This window comes from Salvelinus namaycush, chromosome 39 (genome assembly GCF_016432855.1).
Source record: "Salvelinus namaycush isolate Seneca chromosome 39, SaNama_1.0, whole genome shotgun sequence".
NCBI lineage: Eukaryota > Metazoa > Chordata > Actinopteri > Salmoniformes > Salmonidae > Salvelinus > Salvelinus namaycush.
Genome location: NC_052345.1, coordinates 11,828,329 through 11,856,161, shown reverse-complemented (window position 1 = coordinate 11,856,161; position 27,833 = coordinate 11,828,329). Strand labels below are relative to the sequence as shown.

At 45.4% G+C, this 27,833-nt stretch overlaps 1 protein-coding gene across 1 annotated transcript; it reads right to left on the bottom strand.

The window, feature by feature from the left end:
- Positions 1 to 742: 742 nt before the first annotated feature.
- LOC120032606 (myosin-9-like) lies at positions 743 to 27,419 on the bottom strand. Its single transcript, XM_038978768.1, has 41 exons — positions 27,205 to 27,419; positions 21,280 to 21,611; positions 20,856 to 21,012; positions 20,744 to 20,771; positions 20,481 to 20,574; positions 19,985 to 20,002; positions 17,986 to 18,078; positions 17,790 to 17,853; positions 17,310 to 17,408; positions 16,808 to 16,951; positions 16,576 to 16,671; positions 16,005 to 16,276; positions 15,595 to 15,768; positions 15,109 to 15,282; positions 14,790 to 14,904; positions 14,271 to 14,464; positions 13,983 to 14,104; positions 13,794 to 13,863; positions 13,554 to 13,714; positions 13,310 to 13,418; positions 13,055 to 13,186; positions 12,489 to 12,695; positions 12,068 to 12,205; positions 11,691 to 11,814; positions 11,340 to 11,511; positions 10,804 to 11,016; positions 10,491 to 10,635; positions 9,978 to 10,184; positions 9,365 to 9,469; positions 9,104 to 9,256; positions 8,540 to 8,788; positions 8,022 to 8,234; positions 7,536 to 7,748; positions 7,224 to 7,385; positions 4,365 to 4,493; positions 4,180 to 4,268; positions 3,948 to 4,071; positions 3,523 to 3,731; positions 3,283 to 3,391; positions 2,446 to 2,618; positions 743 to 2,064 (listed from the first exon to the last, which is right to left on the bottom strand). Exons 2-41 carry the CDS (start codon positions 21,604 to 21,606, stop codon positions 1,953 to 1,955), a joined length of 5,889 nt encoding a protein of 1,962 aa, XP_038834696.1. The 5' UTR covers positions 21,607 to 21,611; positions 27,205 to 27,419; the 3' UTR covers positions 743 to 1,952.
- Positions 27,420 to 27,833: the final 414 nt, after the last annotated feature.

Here is a 27,833-nt window from a genome sequence, read left to right as displayed (position 1 = left end):
ATAAAAAGATTGGCAATATGCATTATGGGTTTATAATCCGCTATAATGGGGTGGTCATTGGACCGGGAACACAGAATTAACATACACAACAGGAGGATTAAAGGATCATACCACCCCCCCCCCCCATTTTTACCTAAAATGACATACCCAAATCTAACTGCCTGTAGCAAGGATATGCATACACTTCATACCATTTGAAAGGAAACACTTAAGTTTGTGGAAATGTGAAATTAATGTAGGAGAATAACATATTAGATCTGGTAAAAGAGTAAGAAAACACATGCATCCCCCAATCATCTTTGAAATGCAAGAGAAAGGCCATAATGTACTATTCCAGGTTTGGCGCAATTTAGATTTGCCACTAGATGGCAGCAGTGTGGCGCAAATTTGACTGATTCAATGAACCATTGCATTTCTGCTAAACATGTATTAAGACCGCCCAAATATCCTTAATTGGTTTAATACTTTTTCAAGTTCATAACTGGGCACTCAAATAGCATGATATTCTTTCACTAATAGCTCATGTAAATTGGACAGTGCAGTTAGATTAACATGGTAAGCTTTCTGCCCATATCAGATGTCTATGTCCTGGGAAATGTTATTTTCACTTACATGCTAGTCACATTAGCTCAACCATCCCGCAGGGAGAACACCGATCACAGAGGTTAAAACTGTTACTGTGAATATCATATTCACTGCATCACTATTCACTTCAGGGTTACAAATAATGCAGTCATTATCATTTAAAATAATTTTATTGAAACATAGCATCTGATAAAATACAAAACTCTGAAATAAATCAATATACCCCTCAGTTACAATTCATTAAACCTTGAGTGAAAATTTAGCAAAAGCAGCCATCCCCCACTATCTTGCAGAATATCTATAAGCGCTAAATAATTAAAATGTGAAAGTGCGATAACAGCAAATGAAAGTGACAGAGCTAGATTAAAAAGAGTATCTAGTCTTTGATATGAAGTAGAACTCACACCATGTGGTATTCACTGCCAGCCATGTGCAAAGAACAGTGCGCCATCTAACCCCACCACCATTTTCCCTATTTAGCAGAGCACATGGATCAGATCAAAGCAGTCAATTTCAAGACACCAATAACTAACACCAATAACTATCGGAAAAGACCCCCCCCACACACACTTCAGCATAATACGATTTTCAAGTGTTAAGGCTGTAGTTATTCTCAGTGTATGCACAAACTTTATTCCAGTGTGACCGTTACATATAAAGTGCAGGCTCTATCTGTAGATGTAATAACTGTGTGCAAACCTCATGTCCTAATGTGATGCAAGTACTACAATGAGGATGAATAGCGAAGTATAGCTGTGCGTGCAGAAAATAGCAGTGAAAACCCCCCCACTAATTAACCATATTAAATTACTGCATTCATAAAGAAAATAAATCCATGTGCACAGCAAAAGATGGCAGAAACAGTATCATACAAGTTCCAGGGGAAAAAGAGGTCTCAACGGATATTGTGGTGTATTCTAGCCACAGTAACAATTTAAGCTGCTAAACCATGTCTGAATAATATACTTTGTATAATATTGAAGATGGCAGAGTACAAAAAAGGATCTAGAATGTCAGATATAATTTGGAAAGCTAGCCTCTAAAAAAAGTCACATTCATGACAAAATATATAAATTTGGCCACAGATTTGTTTTGCACACATGCACAAAATGCATTGTACAGATTTCAAATGTCAATTAGTAAATCTAGGAGAATGATCTCAGATCTCCTACCTGAACAAAACAGATTGTCAAAAATGGACACCGAAGAGAATAGTAAAAATCTTGGTATACAATTATTTGTATGATCGCAAGCACGGCTGAATGAGCAGTCCGCTATAAAATGCACTATTTAAATCTATGATAGATATTGCATTTCCAGTATGGTCCCTGTAAAAAAGTTGACTGCTCTCTCCTGTCACGTTCATCTCACTCAGGTATAGGCTTGGATGCGTCGCTGGGCAGATCCATCTCCTCATCACTGTCCCCCATGCCTGTGCGATTCATGACACGGCGCATGTTTAAAGGCAAGTCCCCGCGCCTGCAAAGAGTAAATCAACCACTTCAGAGATATTTGGTAACAGGTTTTATGACTGTGCAATTACTTAAAGTAACACATTTTGAGATCCTTTTATGCTTGTTCAAAGTCAGACACAGTAACACATTGTATTTCTGTAAGAAGGTGCCAAAAACGCCATTACTCGTGAGTTCAGAATGTTGCCAAAAGAAATGTTACAAATAAATCTGACACAATCACCTATTCTACCTGAAATACATACTCTATACCTGGGGCAAAAACCAAAACGTGCACCCAGGGCGGGCCACAGGACGAGTTTAGGAAACCCTGCTCTACATAATCCATTTCTAACTAAACCTTGTGCAACATTTCACTAATGAATATAGGGTGGCGGGACGACCATACCGGAGCTTGCTCTTCAGGGTGCTGACCTCTCGGGTCACGGCGTCTTGCGACTCAGTGGCATCCTCAAGCTCCCTCTGCAGCTTCCTGCGGTTGGCGTTGGCCCGTGTCACTTCCTCCTCTGCCTCCTCCAGCTGACGCTTTAGCTGACGTGTGCGGTTGTTCGCCTTTTCCGCCTGTGGAGTACAGGCAGAGGGTGTTCGATCAGTGGCTGCAAATCTATGTATCCTTCATCTATGGAGGCTATACAGTAACTGTGCAAGGTGGTTCAGTGGCTGCATCTATACAGCATGCGGTTTCTGGTTGTTTTCCAGATATCAGCACAGATTCACGACAGGTCTGCACAGATTATCTGGGGTATATTCATTCGTCGGTTTCCATTGCAAAATGTTTTTTTTGTAACAGAAATCGTTTACTCCAAAAATAAAACATTTTGCAACCAAAACTAGAGTTTACTGGACAAATTCAGTTAGGTCCCTCTCCATTTACCTCAGATTGTTCTCCAACAGAAACGTTTACTGTAGGAACCAATCTGACTAATGAACACCCCAGACCTTTACAATACATGGAGATTATACAATCTGCATCCGTCATATCGCTTGTCTGGTTACATTGCACCTGGGACTATACACACACCACAGGAGGTTGGTAGCACCTTAATCGGAGAGGACGGGCTCATAGTAATGGCTGAGGTAGAATGGTATCAAATACAAACATATGGCTTCCATGGATTTGATGCCATTCGCTCCGTTCTAGCAATTCAGCAGCCTCCACTGATATACACCCATGGTGCTACTGATATAGGGGTAACTGATCTAGTTCTATGCAGAGAGGACCCACCTCTGCTTTGTACTGCTCTGTGTTGCGTCTCTCGTCCTCCACCTGCAGCAGCACCTCCTTCACCTTCTTCTCCGCGCGCCTGACCAGCCTGGACGATTGCTGACGCTCCCTTAGAAAGAAAAAATTCATAGGTCAAAGGGGAGGGACCTTGGATCCTCTCCTACAATACATTGAGAAGGAAGCAAGGAGAGAGGACTTGAGGAAAGACTAAGGGAGACCAGGCCAATGGTTTTTACTTACTTGGACTCCAAGTCCAGTTGCTCCTCTACCTGCAGTATCTTGGCCTCCAGGGCAGCGATAGAGGCCTTGTATCTGGACTTCACAGTCTCCTCCAGCTCCTGCAGCTTGAGCGTCAGCTCCTTGTTCTGCCGATCCAGCTGGGCCCGGGTGCCCTCCAGGCGCTGGGCGGTACTGCGCTCCGCTGTCAGCTCAGTGATCAGCTGGTCGGTCTAGGGCGGAGGTATGGACAAGACTATGCATTGAGATGAACTGGACAATGTAGTGGCCGGCCCATAACATTAGACATCTCAATTGAGTACTTCTACAAATAGCGCTAACGATTCAGGTTGAAACGCTCTCCCTTTATCTCCCTGTGACTAACCCAGATAAATACAATTGAAATACTTTCTAGGTGCAGCTCCTCAGCTTTGCGATCAGTTCATTACCTGCAGTGTGTTTCTCCTCAAGCGGTCGTTGACCATCTCTGTGTTCAACTGCTCTTCCTCCATTTCTTCCTCTAGCTTAGCGATACGAGTCTCCAGCCTCCTTTTCTCATCCACCGTCAGGGAACTGAGGGCGAGATACATTGGTTGGGAGGAAGAAAACCATCACAGAAATGGCAAATTCCATGCAAATTAATGCAATTTCAGTGTTTCTATGGAGGTGTCTGAGCCGTACTTCTTAGAGTTGTGGCCGTTGAGCTCGTCCTGCAGTTCGTCCCTCTCTGTCTGGGTCTGTTTCTTGACTCGCTCAGCAGACGCCAACTCCTATGGAAGATTGAGAGGAGTATGTCATGATGAGCATAAGAATACGGACAGTGCGGGTGGAGACAGCGAGCGAGACCTGCAGACAGATGGGCATACCTCCTGGAGATGGATGGTGTCAGCCTCCATTGCCTTGACCTTCTTTTCGTTCTCCTTGGCCATGTTGAGGGCCTCGTCCCTGGACAGACGCAGGTCCTCCAGCTCCCTCATCTGATCTTTCAACAGGGCCTGTATAGGAGAGAACCACAAAGGACTGAGTCAAGTACCACACCAGAGTGTAGGGCTTGGTATCATTCTACAGAAATAGACTGCACACTGCCTAATTTGTAGTGAGCTGTGAACTACATTTTTGTTGGTGTTAACCTTCTAGCAGCTGTTGAACATGCCTTCAACTCACTTTTGGTGCATAGAGAAGGTTACCACGTGTGAGAGACCAAGCCATTCTCAAAACCAAAAGCATCAAATTCACTGCTCTGCACTCAGGTAATTACTTCCTGCCAAAGGTCTGACTTGGTTTGTTCAAGGCACCAGCTGGGACCCGTCTGGTTCTAAACTGAGACCAACTCCATTAACTAGGCCCATGGTCACAAGCGCCATCGGATATGCAAGCGTCGATGAGACTTGGAGCAACCACCACCAGGGACACGTGAACATTAACCAACTTCAGAACACTCACTAGGAACAACCGTTCCCCAACGCCTCTTTGCTCAGCCCGGAGTGCTCACTGGAGGGAAACCACTAGCCATATCCTCGCTTTTCCTCCACCTTAACAGGAGACTCACTAGGCCTCCATGCGACAGGAACTGTCAACCGCAAGTGACAAAACCGGTGGATCTGGCTGTTCCAAACTATTTTTCAAGCTCCTGATTCTCCTCAAAAAACAGCAGCGTCACCCCGCAAAACCCAGATCAGGTCTTCTAGCGGATTCTCACTAGCATCACGACTGGGAAGTCTCCTTCAGTTTAGTGAGAAAATTGTCAGCTAAATCTGACACCTAAACAAACTCACGGTCAGCCTGCTGAGGAACCACAACCGTACCTACTTTGACAAGGAACATGTCCTTAAATAGACACATGAATCTCAACCTGCATTAGGCACACTACATCATATCTCTGCCCAGGTGGTCTCAGCTAGAGACAATAACGATTTCCTAGTTCAGCAAATAATGTCGTTTCCTCCAGGGCCCCCCACAAATCCTCCTCCCTATTGTTTTTCATGAGCACTCTTCTGAACATGTGTAACTTTACAAACTGGGCATACCTCAACTATCCTTGAGAAACTCCACTCGGGCTGCGTTCAGTACGAAACAAAGTGGAATGTCAATTAAACAAAGCGCTGTTCTGAATGACCAGTTGACAAATGGGGGTTAGGGAACACTGTCAGCATGGCTGCTGCCCTTTAAACACGTTATTCATCATGCCATACCCCTGCCACACCCAACAACCGGAGAAATCACACTTGTCTGTTCAACAGTCCTCGCTATCCGGGATCCTTGGGACGTCCCCCATTTGAAGTGGATAAGATTATGGTTAAAGTTTGAGTTGAGGATGTCCCAAGGAACCCAAAAAGCACTGACCATTCAAAGTAACCTCGTTCAACTCCTCTGCCATTTCAACTTCCAGCATTTCTGCCACCTGAAATAACTGATCACTCATTAGCCTGAGGAAAACCCCACGATCCTCTACACACACTGCTGGTTCAAATACCCCCATAGTTAAAAATCAGTATGCCAAAGACAACCAATAAATCAACTGACAAGTCAGTAAGCCACTAGCTCACCGCTAACCAAACACATGCAACAAGCCTCAGAGAACCACGCCATGCACCAAATGCTACCAAACATAGCAACAGTTAGCCACTAGCCTAGCACATCCTCAGACTCAACTGAGAAATCTAATACCAAAAAATAAAATATTAAAATTCCCTACTGTAGATAAGGAATACCAGCTGCAAACAATGTACTAACCTCGTGGCCACCTCCAAACATTTGTTGACCAAAAACCATCAGCTGAAATCAGCTAACCATAACTAGCACTGCTCAAAACCTCTCCTAGCATACTATAGACAAACATCTGCATTGCTACCCGTAGACGTCATCATTGCGCTAATGCTAGTTAGCATTCACTCTACTGCCAACTACATTCAGACAGCACACAGAGACAAACAAAATGGTATCCACAAGTTCAGACTCCAGGTACGTAGAAGATCATGCATGATCCCTTTAAGTCACTTCATGCCACACCCCACCACATGGAGCAAACGTAGCTTGAACATTTTGGGGAATTGTCTTGGTCGGCCAGTCCAAGCAGGTTATTATTTGTTCATATGGTGACAAAACAAATATATATATATATATATATATATATAAAAAAAAAGGCATACCCAAACTAAAGACAAAAACAAAGGAAAGGCCTCGTGGCCACCAAACAAAACCAGCAGGGACACTGACTATCACCTTCATTGGCAGCACCTATGTGCAAATAAAGGCTTGGCTCAGCATCTCGACCCAGTTGCTGCTGCCACCTGGGGATGCAGTGTGGAAGTGTATCATGGTAGTGCGTTTGTCTATGTCCTAACACTAACCTTCACCCCAATAACATAACTAACGCTATTATTTGGAAGGGAATCATTTTTGTAGATCATTGATTCTATACCTCAATTTGCACAAGCTGATCCTCTCCAACAGACTTGGAAGTTGTAGCAAAAAGAATAATGGTCAATTAAAAGGGAGAGTCAATGAAACCAACCATGGAAGTATAATATAGCAAATTCAGGGGGTAGCCCCGACCGAGACTCAGACCCAGGTCTAGCAATTGGCAAGCCAACACCTTTTAATTGATTGGAAACGTGTCAATTACAAAACATTTCATACATGCAGCAACCCTAGCGGAAAATCCTAGAAATACCAGTAAAAGCCTCAACTCACACTGCCCTCCTGTGTGCGTCCCTCTGTATTACCTGCAATTTCTTCAGCTGTTTGAGGGTCTCGTCACGGCCCTTGTTGGCCATGCTGATGCCTGCTTCCAGTTCTCCCAGGTCCACCTCCAGCTTCTTCTTAGCAGCCACGGCCAGGGCTTTCTGCCGCCGCTCATCCTCCAGCTCAGTCTCCAACTCACGCACCTGGGAAACATCACACAGATCCAAGGTTGTATTTAGTAGGTTCAAGATTTTTTTTTTGAATGAGCATTTCTTATTGGATAAGTTCAAGTACTCTCTTCCGGTTTCAGACTGTTTTCTTCCAATTGATATGTAATGAACACAACCCAGTACCTGTTTGACCAGCTGCTTCCTCCTCTCTTCACCCTGCTCGTCTCTGGCCTGCAGGTCCCTGTCGGACTGGGCCTTCATGGCCTGCATGTTGACCTCCAGACGCAGCTTGGCGTCCTCCGTGGTCTGCAGCTCATCCTCCAGTTCCTCCAGTTGCACGCGCATCTCCTCCAGCTGTTGATCCATGGCACGCTTTGCTTTCTCCAGCTCATGGACCTGCACCAAGAGACAAAAAGGAGGAATGAGGGAGTTTGGGAGGGATGGGGCATTCACATTTTGCAGCGTTTGGAAAAGTTCCAAACTATCCTCAAGTCTTTCTTCACATCCTTCCGATTTGCAAAACACATTGGAGGAGGAGGTCGGACTGGACTTGCATTTTTAGGAGTCTAGAAGACAGGACGCAATGAATCGAGAACTTGATTCACCCACTATCAATAGTTCCACTATCCTTCTAGAGAGTTCTACAACAACATCTGTGATCGGACTTACACTTTTACCGACGTCGTCCTTCGATGAGACCAGGTCCTCCATCTCTGCCTTGAGGACCTTGTTGGCCCGGTCCAGTTCATCCTTCAGGCCCTTAATGGTCTCCAGCTCGCGGGTCAGAGTCAGGGCCCGCGTTTCCTTCTCCCTGGCCTCGGCCTCAGCCCGGTCCCTCTCCTCAGCATTCCGGCTGGAGATGGTCTTCTCCTCAGTCAGCATCTGTTATCAGGACAGGCGAGAAAATATTTCAGTAAGACAGTTGAGTCAAATCTAATTTTTGTTTTGATATAGTGCTCGAAGCAAATTTGAACCTGAAATGATTGATCAATACATCAATCATTACACGTTCATTTTATGAATCGCTTGTCATGGGCCAGTGAGTCAATCTAGCAAATAAGCCTCTAAAAACAGGGTTATCTAGTCCTTGAAGGCTGCAGTGGTTCCAGTCTTCGGCCATCTAGGACCAGAGGTGCTCACCTCTGCTATAGAACCTCTATGCCATCATCACCCATCAACCCATTCACCTGGTCAAACTTCTTCTGCTTCTTCTCCAGGTTGGACACCGTCTGCCTGAGGTTGTCCTGGTCCACCATCATGTCATCTAGTTCCTGCTGCAGACGGGTCTTGGTCTTGTCCAGCTTGTCATAGGCCGATGCCTTCTCCTCCAGCTTTTGGCCGATGCCTTCCAGCTCCCGCTGCATCCGTTTCTTGTTTTCCTCCGCCCCCTCCAGGGACTGGGTCTCCAGCTCTATCTTCTTCTTCATCTCCGTCAGCTGAGGATAAGAGAAGTTTGGTAGAGGGGTAAAAGGGGAGAGGAAGAGATGCACATGACATGTAGAGCTGATTGGTCAAGCTAAAGCATCAAGGTCAAGCATCAAGGTCGTGTCAATGTAAAATACATGAAATGCCTCAGACTTCATGGTCTATATGTCCTAGCGTACAAGGTGGCATTGTTCAAGCAGGGGATTTGATTGAGAAAATATAGAAAGATTTGTAAGCATTCAGTTAGGTGGTGTAATACATGCACGATAGGGGGAACAAAACTGGGTAGTATTATGGAGGTAGAGGGATAGGAATGTGTTAGCAACCTGCGCTTGGAGGGTGTAGAGCTGCTTCTCCGTGTTCTTCTTGACCAGCTCCTCTTCCTCCAGCGTCTCCCTCAGGTTGTTCTGGTCATCCTCCATCTGACGCAGACGAGTGGAGAAGGAGAGCTTCTGACGAGTTTCCTCCTGGAGCAGCGCCTAGAAAAGAGGACAAAAAGGGAGGGAAAGAATGGTTACAGTGTGTGTGTGTGTGTGTGTGTGTGATGCCATTTCCAAACAGCACAACATGGGTGTGTGTGACCGTACCTGTACATCCTGCAGTTGAGACTCCACAGTGGAACAGTCTTTCGTTGCCTTGATGGACTTGCCCTCAACCACACTCAACACGCTGTTGACGTTGTCCAGCTCAGACTAGAGACAAGACACAGGAGGAATTAACCACATCAATCCATTATCCCTAATATACAAACATATATTCACTATCATCCATTATACCCCCTTGTTTTTACACTGCTGCTACTCGCCGTTTATCTATGCAGTCCCTTCACCGTACCTACATGTACAAAGTACCTCGACTAACCTGTAGCCCCGCACATCGACTCGGTACCCCCGGTATATAGCCTCTATTGTTATTTTATACTTTAATTTATTTAGCAAATATTTTCTTAACTATGAAGTTCAAGAAATGGAGTTAAGGGTTCGTAAGTAAGCATTTCACTCTAAGGTCTACACCTGTTGTATTCGGTGCATGTGACAAATAAAGTTGTATAACGTTCATCTATTCATCCATCCACCCAACATAATAATACTTTGAAATCCCCCAAAGTGTTCTGTATCCCCATTCATCCACCCTCTTACCATTCCCTTTCTCCATCAGCTACAGCCAAGCCACAGTATCCAACATCCAGTCCACACCTACCTGCATCTTGGCCACCTTCTCGGCCAGCTCCTTCCTTTGCCTCTCGCTCTCAGAGTGTTTGATCTGCAGTTCCTGGACCTGGGTCTCAGCCTTCTTCCTGCGCTGCTCTGACTCACTCTTCCCCTGGTTCAGGGTCTTCAGCTCGATGGCCAGCTCATTATGTTCGCTTTCCATGGCCTGCTTGGCTTTCTCCACTGACGCCTTGTTCTGAACGAGCAGACACATGGGCAGGAGGTTACATCGGCGGTTCTCTACCGAAATACTAGAACGTACAGCATGTTTTACTATATATATGCAGATGAAGACTTTAATATGAAATACAAACTACTACAGTAAAATGTTGAATGTTACAGGCTGACCGGTCAACCGTCAGGCAATATAAAATGTAAATAAAGATTCCACCATTCACACGGTCATATTAGAGAACCATATGCACCCCACCCCCCAAGAATTTTTTTTTCCCCCATAATGCCTACACATGAACAGTATAATGCAGTTTAAGTGAGCTCTCACCCTCTTGGCCTGCTCCAGCTGTTCGTTGAGCTCGTCGAAGGCCTGGTTGTGTTTGTGCCTCATGTCGGCCACCTGCAGCTCGTGCACCTTGGCCTCGTCCTCCAAAACCTTCTTGAGCTGGGTCACCTCAGTCTCACGCTTGGTTCTGAACAGGATGGAGGAGAAAGAAGGGAATAGCACCATAGGTCTTCAATGGGTAATTGTCTATTACTAAAACTTGACATTTACTCATAGCAAACCACCGTCTTGCTGTCCTTCACCTCCAACTGTGTGTGTGTGTGTGTGTGTGTGTGTGTGTGCACGCTCCCACTACCTGAGCTCCTGCTGTGTTGCAGTAGAGTCCAGTGTGTCCTCCAGCTCAGTCTTCAGAGCCTCCAGCTCCTCTCCCAGGTCCCTGCGGTGTTTCTCAGCCTTGGCCCTTGCAGCCCTCTCCAGCTCCAGGTCCTCCTGCAGCTCAGAAAGCTGGGCCTCCAGCTCCCGGATCTTCTTCTGGGCTGTGTTCTTGGCCGCGGCCTCCTGCTCTATCCTGGAGGGGGGTGGGGAGCGAAGGAGGATGGGGGTTAGAGTGTAAAGCATTGAAATTAAAGTCAGACAAGACTATTTTGTAGACTTTGGTTTTACTGTTTGGGCTTAATGAGATCCTAACAGATCAAACTTTCAATGGAAAGTAAAATATCTCGTTCAGGCCAACCAAATGTGGGCCGCAATCCAATTTAATGTGGCCTGCGTTTTTCTTCATACATGCGGCCTATAATGCGTCATTTCGAAAAATGTCAAAAATACTTTTGATACACAATCAGAAATAGAATTTAGGCCCTTTCTCCAATCATGCGTTTCCCCTTCCCTCACCTGGCCAGAGCAGCCATTAGCTCCTCCTCCTTCTTGGCCAGCTGGGCTCGGAGCTCGGCTATCTGGGCCTGCAGGTCAGCCATCTGGTCATTCAGCTCCGTGGAGTCTCCCTCCAGCTTCCTGCGGTTCTTTTCCAGCTCTTGACGACTCTTCTCCTCCTTCCTCAGCCGGTCTGGTGAGGGAGAGGGATGGGAAACCAGGGTTGTGTCTCAATACTTTAAAGTGGTCTCTTGGTCTCAGATTGCTCTCACCGGCTCTCTCAGATCAGTACAGAAGAAGGATGAGACAAGGAAAAGTGGTTCACCTCATAAACATAGAACCTATGTCATGGTAGGTCTACGGTCCACCTACCCTCCAGGTCAGTGATCATGGCCTCGTGCTTGTTCTTGAGTTTCTGCAGGCTCTTGGACTTCTCCTCCTCCTCAGTCAGGTTGGTGGTGAACTCTGAGACGCGTTCCTCCAACAGCTTCTTCTCCTGCAAACAAATAACCCCACACACGGTCACACAACAAACAATCCCAGAAGGTTATACAATGTCTGAACCATAAGGACACAACCGGATATTACATTCAAAGATAACACCTAGACCCTGAATGCCAAACAGTAATTTACTCTTAATAAAAATTGGTCCATGATTACTTGCTGGAATGAATTACTGCCCAAGTGATTATTTTATTCTTCCAGCCATCTGAATAAACAAGTTAAACGCATCAACTTTTACTACAAACCTTATGGAGTTTGTTGTTCTGGTCATCCAGCACCATGACATTCTCCTCTATCTTCTTCAGCTTGGCATCCGTGGTCATCTTCTCCAGCTGCAGCTTCTGCCTGGCTGCCTCCTCCTCATCCAGCTGCTGCTCTAGGTCCTACAGAGGGGGAGAGATATGGAATGTTTTATTTCAGATATTTTCACCTCAATTCCTGCCATCACTCCAAGTTCATTAAAAAGTGCCACACCCTTTGAGGGTGAAATGGAAGGGAAAATGAAGTGAAAATTGACAATTTGCGAAGGCAATTTAACAGAAGAAATAAAGGTAACATCTTACTATTTACATGTGACTGACAGGTTTGGACCACAAGGCTTAATTAACAAGGGAAAGTTAGAGTCCACCATAACATAAAACATTGTTTAAAAAAAAAAAAATCTACCGTAATGTTGGTCTGCATCTTCTTCCGCTCGGTCTGTAGCTGGGTGACCCTCTCCTCTTCCTCCTCCACTCTGGACTCCAGGTCGTGGAGGATCTCCTCCAGCTCCTGCTTCCTGGTGGCCAGCTTGGAGCGCATCTCCTCCGCCTCGGCGCACAGTTCCGTCTCCGCCTGCAGCTGCTCCTGCAGGGCTAGCTTCTCTGCATTCAGCTGGGGAGGGGGGGATGTGCATGTGTCATAAACAGGGCAATGATGCAAGGCTGAAATGCTGGTTGGTTTATGATACTATGGTGTTAAACAGTATGGAAGTTACTCACGCCATTCACCGACAATGTTTAAGACACTAGGGGTGAGTTCCTGGACAGATTAAGCCTTGGACTAAATATCAAACTCAAAGGAGAATCTCAGTTAAACGCTTTAGTCCAGGACTGGTCTGTCTGGGAAACCACCCCAACAAAACATATTGAAAGGCACCAATTCATAATCATTCTGAGTGTACCAGTCATTACCTTACATTGGGGCTTAATCCAATCCATAGAAATATAATTACTAGAAGGGACACTCCATACCTGTTTCTGCTTGGCCTCGAACTCCTGCAGCTGCTCCTCAGTCTGTTGCTGCCGCGCCTTGTTCTTCTCCAGCTCATCCTCCCTAGCCTGCATCTCCTCCTCCTGCCTGGTCACCTGCAGCAGAGGCTTCACCTGGGGGAGTAGGGGAAGAGGACGGGGACTCAGGACAATGCAAGTAGCTGAGGAGTAGGGGATGAGGTCTGCAACACTGATATTAGGATGCTCCCATATGGATGTGCAACAGAGTGCATGTACCTTGGTGAAGAGTCTCCACCACTGCCAGTTCCTGAGTTTGAGGTAAGCGGCACAGTTCCTCTGGATCACCTTCATAGCAGTCAGCTGCTGCTGTCTCTTCGTGAAGGCTCTGGAGACAGAAAAGACGCTCATCAATCTAGATGATGTTATTGGAGTATGTGTACGTAGCGTGCTCACACACACTAATACGCAGTATAAAACCCATAAGCCAAACCTCTGCTAGTTACTGCTCTGAGTTCCTTACTTGCGGGCCACGTAGCCACGACACCAGGACTGGAAGCTGATGATGATGTCAGTGATCTTAATGTCCCTCTCCTCCTCCAGGTGGGCCAAGACGCCAGCCCGGAAAAACACCTTACTCTGGCCAATCCGGAACAGGTTGGAATCCAGCTCCAGGGCCTTGATCTGGGAAAAGGAAGGAGGATGACATTTGGGAATGACATTGGAAGACTGGTGAACGATGGTTTGGTCTGACGCCTCTTACCATGAGCACACAGGCTTGTTTGCCGTCCATGAATCCCTTGGGAATGGAGTTAGGAGTGAGGATCTCATATCTGGGAAAACAGGAGAAGTTTAAGAAGATTAGACACTGATAAACAATAACAGGCTAGTCTGCTCAGTGAAGCTGATAAACAGGAAGGAGATGACCACAAAGATATGTTTCCGTGGTTACCTCTGTCTGAACTCCTGGAAGACGATGCGGTTGGGGAAGCCCTGTCTGCAGATACGGATCCCCTCCAGAACTCCATTACACCTCAGCTGGTCCAGAACCAGATGGGGCTCCAGCTTACCAGCCTGACAGTGATGAAGTGAAGAGTCAAAATTTTAAATATTATTTTTATAGTACATGTGCTGAAGCAAAGACCAACTGCCTGTGCCTCATATTTATCGTTTATCATATATTTAAGTTTAGTCAAATCACTCATTGAGCAATGGAAGATTTGATGACTAGACACCATACCTTCTTCTCGTGGTTGGGGATGATGCAGCGGACGAAGTTGGGGTTGGTGTTCCTGAGAGTGGTCATGAGGTTGGACAGCTGCTCCTTGTAGAGCTGGCCCACGGTGCGGAACATGCCCTTACGGATCTTAGTGGCCCCGTGTATCCCCCCGTCAGACATCCCAGCAACTTTGTCCAGGCCCACAATACGGTCCACTGAGAGAGAAAGGGAGAAACAGGATCATAGATAACACTTATCAACTCATCTTTCCTGCAGTTCTTTTCTTTCACCATGTACTTTCTCAGTTCAAACACACAGAAAGGTTGCTGCAGTTCTATTGGCCAACACCAATCATGCAGTTATGTACCAACAGTAGGTGACATCACACTATTAGAGTCTACAGCCCAACCCAGTTACTTTCTAGTCCTGTGGAGGCTGCTCATAATAAATGGTTATCATGCATTTGATAACCATCCATTTTGAGCTGTCCTCCCCTCGGACTCCACTGGTCTAGTCCGCTCTCGGTATCTCGAGACGTACCGTCTCGCCAGAGCTCCGACACAAACTTGTCAGTGGACTGGTTGAGCAGCGTGGCCACGTTGTCATTCAAAGGGTCCATGTTCTTCGTCAGCCACTCATCTGCCTTGTAGTCCACCTAAGGAGGGGGAAGAGAGGAACCATTTTGTGACCTTTCAAGAAGTTGTGGTTTTACCAATTTGCTCGGGTTCAAGATCAATTCTGGCAAAATGCCCTGGTTTTTCAGAAATCACAGTTGTAGGATCTCTGAAAACATTCATAAAGTACCAAATTCTGCCACCCAATTAGTGATTGATAGATTCGCCACGAGTGGTAAACTGACCTTTCCAGCGTAGTGGATGATGCAGAAGTCGGCAGAGTCCTTGAGTTTCTTGGGCTTCTGGAACTTGGGGTTATTGCCCTGCTCCTGAACCACCTTCTCCACAAAGCTCTTGTCTGTGGCCTTGGGGAACCAGCACTCTTCATCCAGCAGAGCCAGCACACCAGGAGGACTGGCCTAGGAACAGAGGGAAAGGTTTGGGGGGGGGGGGGGGGGGGGGGGGGAAACTATCAGCTACTTGTGGAGACACTAATTCAGTGCATGTTGGGTTGTGCAGGACATTTAAAAACAGGCCAACTTTAGGGGATATTGACTTGCATTGGTTTGGGGAAAAACGCTCAAGTTAGCATTTGGTGAGGGCAGCCAGGTAAACAAAACCAAAGGATGGATTGCTGTTTATGTGGTCCAAAGACAACGTGTATAATTTGGAACAGAACAAATCATAAGCCTCAATTCCATTTAGGGAAGAGGTAGTGGCAAAAAACTTACATGCTTCTCGATGAGGTCGATGCAGGGCTGCAGGTCCAGGCCGAAGTCGATGAAGCTCCACTCGATGCCCTCCCTCTGGTACTCCTCCTGCTCCAGGACGAACATGGTGTGGTTGAACAGCTGCTGCAGCTTCTCGTTGGTGTAGTTGATGCACAGCTGCTCAAACGAGTTCAGCTACAGGATTAAGAGGGGAAAAGACAGATGGTACACATTCATTAGACAGACCTTTTTGGTGGGAACTCAGAAATGAAACGTTTCTTAATGTGAGAAAGCAGTAAAGAAGTCCACGCACCATCTAAAGAGATGAAGATACATTTTGAAAAACAATTGACAATCAACGACCACTCACACCAATCCATTGATTTGTATTCAATGACCAACAAACCCCTTTCCCACAATCTTCAGCTCACCTCAAAGATCTCAAAGCCAGCGATGTCCAGGATGCCGATGAAGGAGGCTCCCTGTCTCTTGGTCTTGTCCAGGGCCTTGTTGATCCTCATCACCAGCCAGCGGAACATCCTCTCGTAGGAGGCCTTGGCCAGCGCCTCCACCGCAAACTCAGCCTGCTCCTGGGTCTGGGCCTTCTGAACGTAGTCCCTGCCCACCTTGATCCTGGGGGACAGGATGGCCCGGGTGAAGTCGGTCACATTCATGCCCAGCAGGTGGCACACTTTCTGGGCCGCTGAGGGAGAGAGAAAGGGGTGGGTGAGTGGGTGGTGCTGGATGAATGGATTAGGTAAGGGATTGTAGAAGCCATGAAGGAGGGTTGCAGGAGACAAAGTCTAATTAAGGACCCAAGTGGTGGAGTAAAGGGTACACACTTTTGTTCCAACCCAGCACTAAGACCTGATTCAATTAAATCAGAGAGCTCTTGATTAGTTGAAACAGGTGCGTTAGTGCTGGACTAAAATTTTAAAAAATGAACCCAGTACCAATCCTGGGGGAACACCAGAAATGATTAGTGAAACAGATGTAAAGTACCTGTGTCGTCAGGCATGGAGGCCTGGTCAGAGTTGCGCTCCTTCTTGAAGCTCATGTTCCCCAGCTGGAGAACGGCAGAGACAGTCTTCAGAAGACCTGATGGAGAACAAGACCATCAATCAAATCACAATTCGTCAGTCATTTACAGAAATTGCATTGATCTGTAAACAGCTACTTGAACACTTTAGTATTACAGGCCAAGAATCAGGTGTGACAGGGGGAGTTGGCGTACCTATCCGCTCCTCCTCTGGGATGCTCATGACGTTGAAGGCGTCCATGGTCTCCACAAACAGGTCCCGGTCCTGCTGACCAGGGATGGTCACGTTCCCGTGGGTCAGGAAGCGGTAGTTCTTGTAGTCCTCCAGACACAACTCAGCTGGTTAGAGAGACAGAACACATTTATGTCTTATAAATGCTTTAGTTATTACAAGTTATAAAGCATTATACCTGCAGGCTTTAAGTGTTACTGGATATCATTTAATTTAAAATCAAGACTTTTTACAGTCCAACCATTATACTTATAATAATGGCCAGCACGTAGCCTAGTGGTTAAGAGCGTTGGGCCAGTAATCGAAATGTCGTTGGTTCGATGTGGCCTTCAGCAAGGAACTTATCCCTAAATTGTTCGTCTAAGTCACTTTAGATACGAGTTTCTGCTAAAAAGACAAATGTAATAATTGCCCTGCACCCCAAAAAAATGACATAGGTTAAAAATGAGTTTGTTGCTCACTCACAGCGCATTTTGTCCCCAGCGCCTGTGAGCATGTAATAGAAGACGTGGAAGGCCCTTTCATCCTTAGCCTGCCGGATGGCTCTGGACTTCTCCAGCAGATCTGGCAACATGGTTCGTCAAGGAAAAATAAACCACCATAGACAACCAATAAGTTAAGAAATATTTTATGTTAAAGCTACAATCCTTAGTTGCTACATCAATTTTTGGACGTATAAAACTAATGATATGTACCCATTGATACTTGAAGAATAACTTAAAATGGCTCATGAACTTAGCCATACAGTGTTTAACATTCACATTTGTTTACAAACATTGGAGTCAAACAAGCTTATATTTTGGGTTCTGAGACATGGCTAAAACTAAAAATGTTGCCATCCTGGATGTTAAGTCCTTGCATCCATAAAATTATTATTCTAGCTTGAAGGCATAATATATATATCACACTTCTAGTACTATGAAGACACATTGATTGAAAGGATACAAGTTTCAATGTTGGCTCCCACAATGTATCCATTGACGTCAAAGTTGATCCGGATAAACTTCCCCTAGAAAGAGTGAGAGAAAGCAAGGAGGTGGTGTCACTGGATCCAGTTACAGTCAATACTGTTCTCTTGTCATTAATACAATTGCAAAGACGCAAATGTTTTTTTGTTTTTTTAAACAAAAAAGATTCTTACGAATCTGGAGGAGTTGTCATTCTTGACCGTCTTGCCGTTTCCGAAGGCCTCTAGGATTGGGTTAGCCTGCAGAAGTTGTTTCTCTAGCTCCCCCTGGTGACAAAACATATACATGCAGTATATTCACACATAGCAAATGTTATCATTATGGCAGGACGACTCAACATGAGCATTCATGCAGTAAAATGCTGCAACTACTTAATTCATTGCTGCAAGCGTTGCATTTAATCTTCGCGAGAAGCATTGGGAGCACCTGATTGACTCCATGCGTTAGTCGTGGAACTACAGCCATGTTATGCACATGCACACGCGTACACTAGTTGCCAGTTCATTAGATACACCCATCTAGTACCAGGTTGGACCCCTTTGCCTCCAGAACAGCCTGAATTCTTCAGGGCAGAGATTCTACAAGGTGTGGTGTTCAAATGTTGCTCAATTAGTATCAAGGCACCTAACGTGTGCTAAGAAAACCTTCCCCACACCATTCTACCGCCAGCCTGTACTGTTGACACCAGGCAGGATGGGGCCATCGACTTATGATTCTCACACCAAATCCGGATTCTGCCATCAGCATGACACAACAGGAACCGGGATTCATTGGACCAGGCAATGTTTTTCCACGTGATTGCGTGCCACTGATAGGAGTGGAACTGTGTGGTCGTCTGCTGCAATAGCCCACCCGTGACAAGGATAGATGAGTTGTGCATTCTGAAATGCCATTCTGCGCCATTATTTGCCCGTTTGTGGCCCTACTGTTAGCTTGCACGATTCTTGCCATTCTCCTTCGACCTCTCTCATTAACAAGCTGTTTTCACCCACAGGACGGCCACTAACTGGATGTTTTTTGTTCGTCGCGCCATTCTGTATAGCCTGAGTGAAAAGCCCAGGAGGCCAGACGTTTGAGATACTGGAACCGGGGAGCTTGGTACTGACAATCATACCACGCTCAAAGTCGCTTAGGTCACTCGTCTTGCCCATTCTAACATTCAATCAAATTAGTAACTGAATGCCTTGATGTCTGCCTGCTTTATAAAGCAAGCCACGGCCAGGTGACTCACTGTCTGTAGGAGCAAGCCATTTTTCGTGAACAGGGTGGTGTACCAAAAACTGGCCACCGAGTGTATATTGCCTTATATCAGTGTTCATCAGACGTATATAAATTAGCAGGTGTGCATGGCTGTAAGCAGTAAACAGCAGGATATGCTACCATTATGATACAAACCAAGAAAGTATGACACCAGGGAAGCTATCGTTTCCTAATAAACACCCACATTCATGTTAAATGTTACACATTCTGACACACCAGACCTGTTGCCCAAGTACAAGCAGCACACTCACTCTCCTGTCCACAAGACCACGAAAACAAGAGCTCTTAAAAATCATGCGAGAGAATTCAAGAGTCGCCGAGATCCCAAGACAGCACACAGGCGTGTAAGACCAAAACATAAATCAACTTTTGTTGATGACCCCCTGTTCTAAGACCAACCAGATGAGGTGGACAAAGGCCAGACAAACATGATATTGGGTTACCCCTTTACTACTAGTGGCATGACTCATGAGCACTTTACTGATGGCTGAACACCTGCTAGCTACACACAGCTTAAATTGGTTCTAGGGCTGCGTTTACACAGCGGACAATTCTGATCTCACCCAACACATCAGATATTTCAGAGCTGATCTGATTGGGCTTTTGACCAATTAGTGAGATGGAAAAAAAAAACAGACCAGAATTGTGCAACATGTGTAAACACAGTCCGAAGCATTGTTACTTGATCTGCTTTACTATGCAGTCATTTGAAATATCATGCAGTACTCTTTTAGGTCTAAATCTCTAAGGTGTTAGACTTACAATATAACATGATGATCTTTAACCACACCTCAAATACATCATTTCACCTGTACATTACACCACCACACAGCTTGCAGACAGACTGCAGTTAGTAGAACATGCATGTACATGAAGGGAAAAAGCCCTGGCGAGCGGGCGTGATTAACTCACATGTGCTAATGCTGCACCCTAGAGATGGGAACGATGGATAGAGAGAGAAAGAGAGCGAGAGTTTAACACAAGTACTACCCATACAGTTCTAAAACAAACTGTCACGCAACTGGAAGGGACTGTAATGACTCAATGTCAGTGGATTGTATTCAACAATCCCCATTCAGCAAATGGGGCCCTACTCATAAAGACAGTGCTAATCAAGGATCAGGTCACCCCGTCCATGTTATTTCGCTCATAGAGCTAAAATGCAAAAACTGGTCCTAGATCAGCACTCCCTCAGACACTTTATGAATACGGGCCCTGGTGACTGCAGGGAGGCGTGTCAGGCAGGTCCGGGCCTGAAACAGGAATGTTAGGAATACGGAACTACCCTGACTCAGAGAATAAGTACGGGGGGGGGGGGGGGGAATGAGCAGCAGAATAGGACAACTGCAGAGGACAGAGGTGTAGGGAGAGGGGGAGTGAGGAGGTGAAAAGGAGGCCTGGTACTGACCTGGTCTTTCTTCGACTTAAAGGAAGAGGCAACGTGTGCCAGATACTGGATCACTTTCTTGGTGTTCTCAGTCTTTCCAGCTCCTGATTCTCCTCTGTAGGAAAGAAGAGAAAAAGGGAGAGAAATTAGATAGAAATGAGGGGGAGGGCGAGATTACAGGAGTTGCTGATTGAAGATGAGAACAGACGGCAAAAACATCGCATAGGAGCTAGACAACACGCATAAATAAAACAGGGAAGATTTTGAGCAGAGACATAGCTTACGTGCAGAGGATGGACTGATCTTCACGATCTGAAATAGAAGACAGAAAATGCATGAGTGTGTGTGTGTGTGTGTGTGTGTGTGGGGCACAGGTGTGTGTCATCACATTCTCACCCTGCATCATACTCCTGTAAGCAGTGTCTGTGATGGCGTAGATGTGAGGGGGCATCTCGTGTCTCTTCTTGCCCTTGTACATTTCTATGATGTTCTCTGAGTAGATGGGCAGGTACTTGTAGGGGTTTATCACCACACAGAAGAGGCCAGAGTACGTCTGAAAGATACAAGAGAAGGGACTCAGCACACAGGCAATACTTACCATCTATACCAAGATTCTGACCCAAATGTCTCACCACATGGCAAAAGACAAACGTGAATAATATGCCGTTACAAAATCACTGGTTGTCCAGAGTGCTGAGTATTTATCAGAAATGTACATTTCTCTGGATAAGATAGTTTTACTGTATACATGTGCTATTTTACACACATGTATGCATGCGTATTTATGTCAATATGTGCATATGAAGCATGCAAAACTCACGTAGATGAGGCCAGAGTAGTAGCGGTCCTTTAGGTTGTGCAGCACTGAGGCCTCGTTCAAACACGTGAGCTCGGCCATGTCCTCCACCTTACTGAACTTGGGAGGGTTCATCTTCTGGATGTCGTCCTTGTTCACCGTCACCCTCTTGCCTGTATCAGCTAGCTCCACCACACACTCCTCTCCCTTCTCTTCCTTGACGGAGCCGGCCACGAACCCCAGCGTCTCCGAAGGGATCCATACTAGCTTCTTGGTGGCCCAGTCGGCCTGGTCTAGGGGGTTGGCGACCTTACCGCCGTCTCTGTAGAGGAACTTGTCCGCTTCGGACATGGTGGCTGTAGGACGAAGACAACAATGATAAGACCACCCAGGAGGTAGGCTGGAGAAAGGAAAATGAGCCAGAACAGTGGCTGTAGAGTGGAGAAGAAAAATACCAGTCATGGAAACACCCGGTGAAAAACAGATGATCATGGTTTGAGCCAGGAGTTTGTCCTGAACTCATGACCGGCCCTATAGAATTTGGCTTCTCCCTGTACAGTAACTTATTTGCTTCGGACATGGCTGTAGGATGGATAGGGAAAATAGGACAAGAGTCTAGAGAAAAATGCAGACATGCTGAGCTAACTAAGATTGTTACGGCCCAGCAAAACTTTTGGTCAAAATGCCTTACTTTAAAGTGAGGGGCACTCAAAACAGTATGCAGGTGCAGTTCGGGCCGTTGAAAAATGACTATAAAGGTAGTTCCTTGGATTTCATAATAATGTTTAAGCGTATAAGTCACTCAACCCATTAAAAGTTTAGGTCATATACACAACATGCGATTCCCATTTGCTGAAAATGCATGAAGTAAACCTGCGTTACATGAAACGTGCTTCTCTGGAATATTTGCGTTATCTGCCATGTACGAGAGGAGGCGCACCCCCCCCCGCAGGCACACGCACACACGGCTGCAAGCTAGAGGTTGTACTATGAGGATGTATTACGAGGATGATCCTCTGTAAGCTTGGCAGATTCTCTCATGAGACGTAAGAGGCGTTATGGACTGACTTTGCCAAGCATAAACTGGATCAGACTAAATAGGTTGTGACAATCAGGAATTGTGCATGCACACGTCATTGGATTCACACAAACACAGTGAGACAGACACCTTTCTATTGTGACCTTTGGCCCTTACAAGCTGGTCTTTCTCACTCCTGCTGCCCTCTACAAGAGGAGACAACTTCTGGGCATTGACCTGGTCACTTGTCTCTCCCGCCACTGTTCCATACATGCATTTTAACCTCCCCCCTTTCGTTTACCTGACCATCCCATCTTCCAACCAGGGTCACATTCTCATTCTGATATTTCTTCCTTAACCAAAACACTCCCACTATTGCTTGATGCCTATGCTCAATGAAGCTGACAATGTCTTAAAATGAACAATGGACAGTTGAGTACTTTAACACCACATAGCTTTCCCAGTATCATGTTCATCACCAAAACAGAAGGGAATGAAACATGAAGGGACTACCTGAACTTTGTCTAATAACAAATGCTTGGTTTTTGTTTTGTTGCAAAATGTTTTGCTACGGTGTGTCATAATGAATGCACCCCAGCTGTTACGTATTACATAACATTGTCTTAAGGACAAGTAAACAGCGGTGGACTAGTCAGAGGAAGACAAATGAGGACTTCCTTTGAAGGGGAACAGAAAACAGGACAGCCAGTGAGGAATGTCTGGAGCAAGTTTAGACAGAGACATGTCATTATACTCATCCACACACAGACCACACCCTTAAGAACAGATGCCATGTCTCTTGAAGAAAACCTTCACTCTTCAGGTTAAATTGGCGACTACACAGACAACTCCACATCTTAACCTAATACGTCCCCCTTCTATCACAGGGCCTGAATTCATAATGCGTCTCAGAGTAGCCCCAGTGCTGATCTGGGATAAGGTCCCACCTGTCCTAAATCTTTTCATTATGATCCAAAAGGCTGATCCTAGATCAGAACTCCTAGTCTGAGGCGCTTTATGAATACAGGCCCAGGTATTCTAGGTCAATTTCTATTTCCATCTGCTTGCGTCTCTAGCCATGACCCTTTCAAGGGTGTGTGTGCATACTCATGGGCCTTAGGCTACAAGTACAGACTACAACGCCCAGTCGTAACCAGTTTTTCCTCCATGGTAACATTGTAAATCCATTCCAGGTCAGATCAATATCGTCAGGATTACATATGTACAGGGTTGCCTTGTCCACAATTATAATTCTAAACCTCTTCGGCTGCATTTACACAGGCAGCATAATTCAGATCGCACCAATTTGTCTTTTTCCCAATTAGATCAGAAAAAAATCTTAGGTGACATTTCAAAAGAACAATAAGTGGAAAAAATATCAGAATTGGGCTGCCTGTGTAAACGCTGCCTTATACTGTTTGATGGCTAATGAGGCTGCGTCCAGACCCATCAGCATATATTGCAAGGTCTCTCCCACTTCCCTGCAAAACATCACCGCGTGTTGATTATGTCCCCCAGTGCCTGAGGTGGGGACACTAAACAGTGCGTGTCTCTCTAACCCCTGTCCCCCCTATCAGGGAGAAAGTGTGAGATAATAGGGACAAAGAGAAAAGGGGGATAGAGGGACAGAGCGATAACATCCAGGTGTCTAAGTTCATTACGGGCTCAGACTGATGCTCTGATTAAAAGACAGAGGGGGAGGAGGATCACCTCGGATCTGTGTCCATGCTGTTGGCTGTCCACTACACGTGCCAGCAGAGTGGACTACTAAACCAGTGTGAGTACACAGCTTAAAATCAGGACTAACTGTTCCCACTCATAATGACCCACGCATGCTAGCCTGATCCCAGATCTGTTTGTGCCGTCTCGCCAACCAGACCAAACGTGACATTGAGTGACAAGAAGTTGGCACAAAGATCTGGGATCAGGCTGATCTCATGCACATAAGCCCCATCTGAAACACATAGGAGGAATGGGTTCTCATGGGAGACATGAGGAAATGCAGACAAGACGACAATAAGAATGAGAGACTTTCACATGAATGTGGGTTTTCAGCAACAAAGTGCTAACTGTGGGCCAACTTCCACAGGAAGTTGCGTGATATGGTGTTGCAGTGTTGACACATACATTTCCTGTGGGTCTTATTGCCCAACTTCAGTCTAAAAAGGACACTAATGACATCCACAATTGATGGTATCCATTGTCATACAGTGTTAGAGGATCAGAGTGTAAGCCCATACAGTGGGCTGTGAATGCCAAGGATTTCCTAGTCACCTTTCAACTCATGACTGGCCTGCCAACTCAAATGACTAGTGTCAATTAAAGGGCCATTACACCACTTTTCAACCAATTTCCATCGTCTCCAGCACAATTCCAGTGTATGTCTACATATGTGAAAAAGGCACATAAATATAAAGTTTAAGTTGCTGAAGCTAATGAATGAGGTTGAAAAGTGGCGGAAGTGCCCCTTTAACACAACTCCTTATCCATTCACTCGAGGGACCACAGCATGGTTCGTCTTGCAGTTGCCCCATTAGATCTGTGCATTGGGTCCAGATCTGGGTTTAAAAAGTACTTGGAAAAAAGAGAAGGTAAGAAAATGCTAACTTGTCCTATAAACCAGCGGGGGGAAAAAACATTATAATTTGGCAGCCCGGTAGCCAATGATTTGCGGCCTGACGGCTGCTATAAATCCTTTAAGACAACTCATCCAACTCTGCTACCAACCAGTATCATTTTCCTAGGTTACGCAGTCATCGTTTCAAAACTGTATCAGACCGCATAATAAAGTCCTACTGCTCAAGCTGCTGCAGATGGCATGTGGCTGTCTGTTAAAAGGGCAGGGGGAAGCCAAGCTAAAGACTGGATTGAATGGAGGCCAAGAACACAAGTGCGTAGAGGTGTTGAAACGTGATGCTGAGAACAGCAGGGCAGGTCTGTCCAGAGCTAGACATTGGCTAGTGGTGACCTCAGACCTGGTTTTAAACAGCATTTTGAAATCGTTCAAATACTATCTGGGCTTAATTGCATGGCACAATGGAACCAATGGAACAGTCCCAACAGTGCAATCACCACCCATCTGGCACACCAAGTAGGCTTAATGCACCCCTATTTAAAATCTTGACTCTTGGGTAGATGTAACATAGTAAAATGTAAATTCAGGACACTCCAATTAGTATGATATGTAACATTTCATATGGTAAGTATTCATTCGTGGATGTCCATCATCCATTTCATATGTTACGAAATCCAATTTGTTGTCAGCAACATTAGCTAGGTGGATAACGTTAGCTGGGGTTAGGGTTAGCCAACATGCCAAGTAGTTGCAGAGTAGTCGGAAAGTTGCTTAAACGCTGAAGCTGTGCGTGATGAGATTCGAACACACAACCGTTGGGTTGCTAGACATACGCTTTATTACGCCCACCTTTATTTTTTGCTTTAAGTAACCTTCTGTCATTCACAACTATAACAAATGTAACATATCATACTAATTTGAGTGCCCCAGATTTACATTTACTATGTTACATGTAGTCTGAGACCAGGCTGTCTCTTCATCTAGTTAATGCAGGTACTAGGAGTCTCTGGCATTAACAACTTCAGTATCTAGGGGGAAAAAATGGGTTGGGGAAGTAACTAAGCAAGATTGTTGATGTGATTGCATAACAGATATGCATGTACTAATTATATAATTGTGTGTATGGTCTAGTCCCCAAGGAAGGACTAGATTCCTACCAGAAACATTGCATTCTGCTAAATGGCTTGACGACAGCCAAGTGGCCTGAACTGAATACAGGTTTGGCTCAACAGTTGAATGCCACAAAACAACTCAAACACGAGTCCCAGTATTTCAGGTGTCAAAACCATTTGAATGTGAGTGTGCAACTGTTGTATCCTTAGGGCAGATCCATATCAGGGCCTGCATGCATTTTGTGCTCCCACCAACCCATGGTCTCAAATTCCATCTTCAAACCAAGACAAGCATACATAAGATAAATTGGCAGTGTTGGAGAGCATTGAACTCAATTTAGTTCGATAGTAATTTAAATATGCGTTTATTAGGCAAATGTATATTTTTCCACATCAGACCTGCCTAATTCTCACTTGAAACATGGTTTGTTTAACAGGCAAAAATATACATTTTTTCCCCAGAAAAAAACCCCTGAAATGTCAGACTACGAATTGCAAGAACGAATCACTTTCGGGTCATAGTTAGACAGAGTGAGTTTTAGCCTTCAGTTAAGTTAAACATGTTTTTTTTAGGGTAACTTTAGTGTAGCTTACCGTCTTTCAGTGTTTAACGATTGGTAGCTTAGTAAACTGTTTTCAGAGTAGCTTCCGCAAAACAGTAAATGGGTCAACGGAAAAAGTGCACTACTACAGGGTTGATGGCTGTGGTTTGAAATAGAAAACAAGTTTGGGCAGCAGAACATAGGATTGGACACTGACTGGGTGTTGTCTTTGTTATTTACTTGTCATGACATGGGGAAATAATCATTGTACAGGTAGTCTACAATTGGCTTAGCCTTGCAGATTCTGCCACCCAGGTTAGCTTTACTCAAACTGTGTCACGGTGCAAGCTTGACAGGACTAATGTGAACTAGCAATGTAGTTTGCAATCTGTCCAAGTGTCCCTTACTACCAGCGACTACGTTCTCACCGGAAGCAGTGACGACGGATATTTCAAAGGATACCTTGACGTCGAGTAGTACGGTTGCTGCCTGACGCCTCACCTTTCGATCTATATTCGCAATAAAACGCCAAAGCGCACATGAACACAGAACTAACAAAAATAACATAGTTGTCTGTCGTCGCTAGTAAAGCTTCCCGCAACACACTTCGAAGTAAGCACTAACATATTCCAAGTAGATCTCATTCCACGAGGATTACAGAGGGATCGACAGATACGTAACCTTGATAAAATAAAAACGTACCTTCTTGCTCGGTTGTCGGCACTACGGGGTGAATTCGGTTGCTCTATCGGTTTCCGTGTTTGCAAAGGCAACTCCTTCCACGCGACAGCAAACTCCAAAAACCCTACTGCAGATGATTTCCTTCTCAATTATCTCCCTTTCTGTTGTCTCTGCGCCGGGCGTGGCTGACATAGGGTGGACATATCGAAACTATGATCCGCCCACTTTATCATTCACAGGTGAGAAGGGTCTGACTGCGACCCGCGTCCTCGACAAGACTAGGTAAGAAACGCCCAGGGAAACCCCGCCCCCTCTTGTATTGGCTCTTGGCTACTTACATGTGAGTCATTTAGCAGATGCTCTTATCCAGAGTGATTTACATGAGCAATTAGGGTTAAGTGCCTTGCTCAAGTGCACATCGATAGATTTTTCACCTAGTCAGTGATTCGAACCATCGACCTTTTGGTTACTGGCCCAACACTCTTAACTGCTAGGTTACCTGCTGCCCTTGTAGCACCTGTTACTTCCTTAGCATTTTAGCTAAGCTTTTCCTAACCATAACCTCATTCTCCTATCCCGCTTAGTTCTCCAACCTGACACATTAATTATCTTAACCTGCTATGTTAATTATCCTAACATGCTACATTAGT